The sequence below is a fragment of the Tachysurus fulvidraco genome, chromosome 5 (assembly GCF_022655615.1).
Source record: "Tachysurus fulvidraco isolate hzauxx_2018 chromosome 5, HZAU_PFXX_2.0, whole genome shotgun sequence".
In the NCBI taxonomy this organism is placed as follows: domain Eukaryota; kingdom Metazoa; phylum Chordata; class Actinopteri; order Siluriformes; family Bagridae; genus Tachysurus; species Tachysurus fulvidraco.
Window position 1 is genome coordinate 9932890 of NC_062522.1, and position 4362 is coordinate 9937251.

A 4362-nucleotide genomic window follows, 5' to 3' on the forward strand; every position below is an offset into this window, starting at 1 on the left:
GCCTCCTGAGGCCGAGCGTTACTGCCACCGCTTACCGCCGGGCTCTCTTTCCTCCACGCCGATCAGCACGCCGTGCTCCTCCGTGCCTTCCTCGCCAAGTTTTTGCGCACCTAGTCCCGGCGCACAGCCCGTCCAGAACCTCGGAGTCAATAACAACAACAACAGTAGTAGCAGCAGCAATGGTGGAAACAACAGCAATAACAGTACTCAGGGCGCTTCAGGCAAGCCCCAGCTGGAGGACTTCTACTGGATCCCTAACTACCAGCACCACATCAGCCCAGAGGCTTTAAACCTGACCCCCGAGGACGCCGTAGAGGCGCTCATTGGAAACGCGCACCACCACCACCATCACCATCACCATCAGCAATACGACACGTTCCGCGGGCAGCAGTACGTCGGCGAGGACCTGACGACCTCCTCAAACGGGTACCACCACGCGGCGCACGCCCACCACCCGCACCACCACCATCACGGCCACCATACGCTCGCGCGTCTCGAAGACCGTTTCACGGACGAGCAGCTCGTTAGCATGACGGTGCGCGAGTTGAACCGGCAGCTGCGCGGCTTCAGCAAGGAGGAGGTGATCCGTCTGAAGCAAAAACGGCGCACCCTGAAGAACCGCGGCTACGCGCAGTCATGTCGCTATAAGCGCGTGCAACAGCGGCACATGCTCGAAACGGAGAAGTGCACGCTGCAGAACCAAGTGGAGCAACTCAAGCAGGACGTGGCGCGCTTGGCCAAAGAGAGAGACATGTACAAAGAAAAGTACGAGAAGCTTGCAGGCCGAACCTACAACGGCGGCAGCAGCAACACCAACCGGGACCCGTCCAGCGGTAATCACGGCAAAGCCTCATCGGCGGATTTCTTCATGTGAGAACTGTTTCAGGTCTTTTTTCTTTTTACCCCACACGAACTGTTTTTTTACTTTCATTTTTATCTGAGTGTGACCTATTTTTATTTAGGCTACAGTTCGTATACAGCAAAATCCCCGATGCCGAATTAGCACTTGCAACATGTTTTCGTAAAAAGCTCCTCTGAAAAGTGGCACTAAAGCGTATCAATCTTTTACAACTTTAGTGTGTATCCTTTACCTAGAAATGTGCGTTTGAGGCATAACCTTTAACACTATTTACGGTCCAAGATTACAGTACAGTACCTTACATAATCGACTTACAAGTTGTCAACATTTCTAGGGGAAAGATACATGATAAACGTACAAACGATACAAAGCTATAGTTTAGTACCTTTTTGGGTACCGTTCTAGTGTGCATTTGTTCACTTAACACCGAGGATTTTGCTGTCTGCTTTTCATAAACAAAGCCAAGGACTCGCATCATTGCATATGACAACATAAGCAACATATGTCCAGTAACGCACACGAGATAGTCACCGCGCGTATTGGTGCACACTGACTGTTTGTGCGCGTACATTAGACTATCGAACATATGTCTTAAAGGTAGTATGTTCATAGAGAAGTTATAAACGGACCTCACCTCTGACCTAAACGTGGACTCACACATCACCACCACCACCACACAAAATATCGTGCTTTCTGACTCAGTGTATCAGAATAGAGTGCGTTTTTAATATAAAAAAGTCTTACCTGCTCACACAACCAGCGGTGGATTGGTGTTCTCAGACTTTTTCGTCTTCTTCAGTCTTAACGGATCCGACAAACATGAAGCGCAAAAAGTGTGGATCTGAAATGTTATTTATTTATTCCTGTTATTTATTTTCTGATCGGACTAAAGAGGAATTTGCAACCCAACGAATGAATAAAAAAGGGGGAAAAGGCAATACATTGTCGGACTTATTTGAGAAGGTTGTACTCTCTGTAGTAACTCATGGACCTGAGAAGGAAGCATTGCAGCCTGCATCCACCCTCCAACCCTGCATGCGGGACATGTATGGTCACTAAATCTTCAAGCCCTTTGTATCTTTCCCACACACCTGGATGAAAAAAAGCATGGCCCTTAATCAGCCCCGTATCTTCCTCCTTGTCCATCTTATCTCTCTTCTAAGTCTGTCCCGAACAGTGTAGTGTAACGTCTTTAGACTTTTAGTAAATACTGTATGCAGTTAAGGAATTGGAACAGAACCCTAAAACTACAGGAAGTCCAGGAAGGTTTTATCACCAGTGAAATGCGTCCGAGCCTAAATTTGTTTTCTTTTCTTTCTTTTTTTTTTTTTAATTTTCAAAGTAACAGAATAGTGCCACATAGATTAAATGAACTGAGCCAGATTTACTTATTTATTCTCACAACGTGTAAATATGTAGAAATCAGTTAGTGTGTTCATTTTGAAATATTTTTCCCCAAGTCTTTTTTTTTGCTTGTTTATTAAAAACATCTTAACTGCAATGTTTGTATGTAAAAGCATGCAAATAGAACAACGATATTCTTTCTATCGAATATGTACAATATTTAAGAAGAGATGCAATGCTTACTGCACTGGAACAGAAGGAACTGGGGATGTGCTGGGGTTCATTTCTCTCTCTGTGTTCATCTAAAGGTGACATCAAATATTTGGACTTCAGTCGCTGCAACATCCTATATATAAATATATATTCAAGGACTCAAAAATAAAATTTAATATGCATTTCTTTGTGCGTAAAATAATACCAATCGAATTGAAAAAGAATTTTGGATCAATTGCTAGATGCCGTTTGGAAAAGATCCTACATTTATAACAAAAATAATATTGCTTGAACTGATTCTTTTAGGCTGAATGAATTAAATTTATGGAATTAAGTAGATTTTATCACGTGGAAGAAAAAAAACTATACTCTAAAATATACTGCGTTATTTTCTTAGCTTCACAAAGTATACTCCTGACCAGTTAATTGCTCATAGGCAGAATCATACCACAAAGACCACGTAGTTCACTTTAAACCTTTTAGTATAAGCTAAACAAAATGTGATGGTTATTTAATACGAGTTCAGAAAGTGCAATATTGGTGACCAAAGCATATTGAAAACAACACAAAATCTTGTCTCAGTAGTCTACATGCAACATCCAATACCAAAATCAAGTGCTTAAGAATTATACACAGCGTCATTGGGATTTTTCTCCATTGGGATGTCAGTCAGATCTTCCTCCTGTATACAGTATGAGGTTATATTTGAGAATGTCACCAGGATGCCAGTTCACCCTCCTGCTTCAGTCAGAACGCAGTGTGAGCGCAGTCTCTCTTTACATTACTTTCATATGGAGCACACGGAGGCTTGAGATGACCTTGGCTCAGAGATGGGCTGTATGTGTACAAAACTGTATATATATGATTTCTATATATTTATTCTAGAAACATCTAATGTCCTCTACGTGTCAATACGTCCAATCTGAAATGTTTCTGAATGGAATGTTGTTCAGAATCTTGTTTTCATAAAGTTTAATAAAAAGTTGTGTCAAACGCGTTTTTCGTTTAATCAATGCATCCGAATGAACCGATGGCTAAATGTAATGCATTTTTATTAATTGCTATTAAGAGCTCTTGGTGTGTAAAATTCAATAAAATAGCTATTCATAAATATCGTAAATATAAAATATCGTAATTAATCATTGAATTTAAACATGTATTTTTTTGCTCTGTGATATTTATGACCAGGAGATAAATGTTGGTACATTTCGATTGACTTTTTTTTCTATGTACTGTATTAATGTATCTCTACTTTAATGTCAGCAGAGATCACAGGCTGCGTTTTTGCGCATAACATTTTAGACCCTAATTAGTCTGTTAAAAAAAAACATTTTTTACATTAAATTAAACATTGAAATTTAATATTACTTTCGGGGAAAATTATACACTTATAAATGCATTATAATTATACACTTTTAAATGCATTATTATTATTATTATTATTATTATTATTATTATTATTATTATTATTATTATTATTATTATTATTATATATTTTATATTGATAATATTTTTTTTCATTATTTGTTGTCCAGCACATCATAAAGTTCAGTACATCTCTCTCTCTCTCTCTCTCTCTCTTTCTCTCTCTCTCTCTCTCTCTCTCTCTCTCTCTCTCTCTCTCTCTCTCTCTCTCTCTCTCTCTCTCTCTCTCTCTCTCAAAAAGCGCACCAAAAAATTCCGATAATTTTATACATTTTGATGGTGGAGATGAATCTCTTTGAGCTGATTAATTGACGGGGTCTTGTCTCAAATCGCACACAGTCATGTTATGAGCATAGCATGTCAGGAACAGTAGGACACCACAGGTGGTAACTCCACTATGCGCTTCGCTACAGACGCTGTGATTTATCGCTCTGTTCGGAAATTGATCCATCTGATCGTATCTACACACTCATTTATCTCTGAGAGCGATTTTTACCAGCTGCTAATCTGTGCGATCTCTC

At 40.1% G+C, this 4362-nt stretch overlaps 1 protein-coding gene across 1 annotated transcript in view; it reads left to right on the forward strand.

Moving 5' to 3' along the window:
• mafaa (v-maf avian musculoaponeurotic fibrosarcoma oncogene homolog Aa) overlaps positions 1–3413 on the forward strand; it is a 4323-nt gene extending 910 nt beyond the window's left edge. Inside the window, exon 1 of the mRNA XM_027155666.2 lies at positions 1–3413. This exon is cut by the window's left edge and continues 910 nt beyond it. Within this exon, the coding sequence (XP_027011467.1) occupies positions 1–874 (874 nt within the window). The 3' untranslated portion in view covers positions 875–3413.
• The last annotated feature ends 949 nt before the right edge of the window (positions 3414–4362 follow it).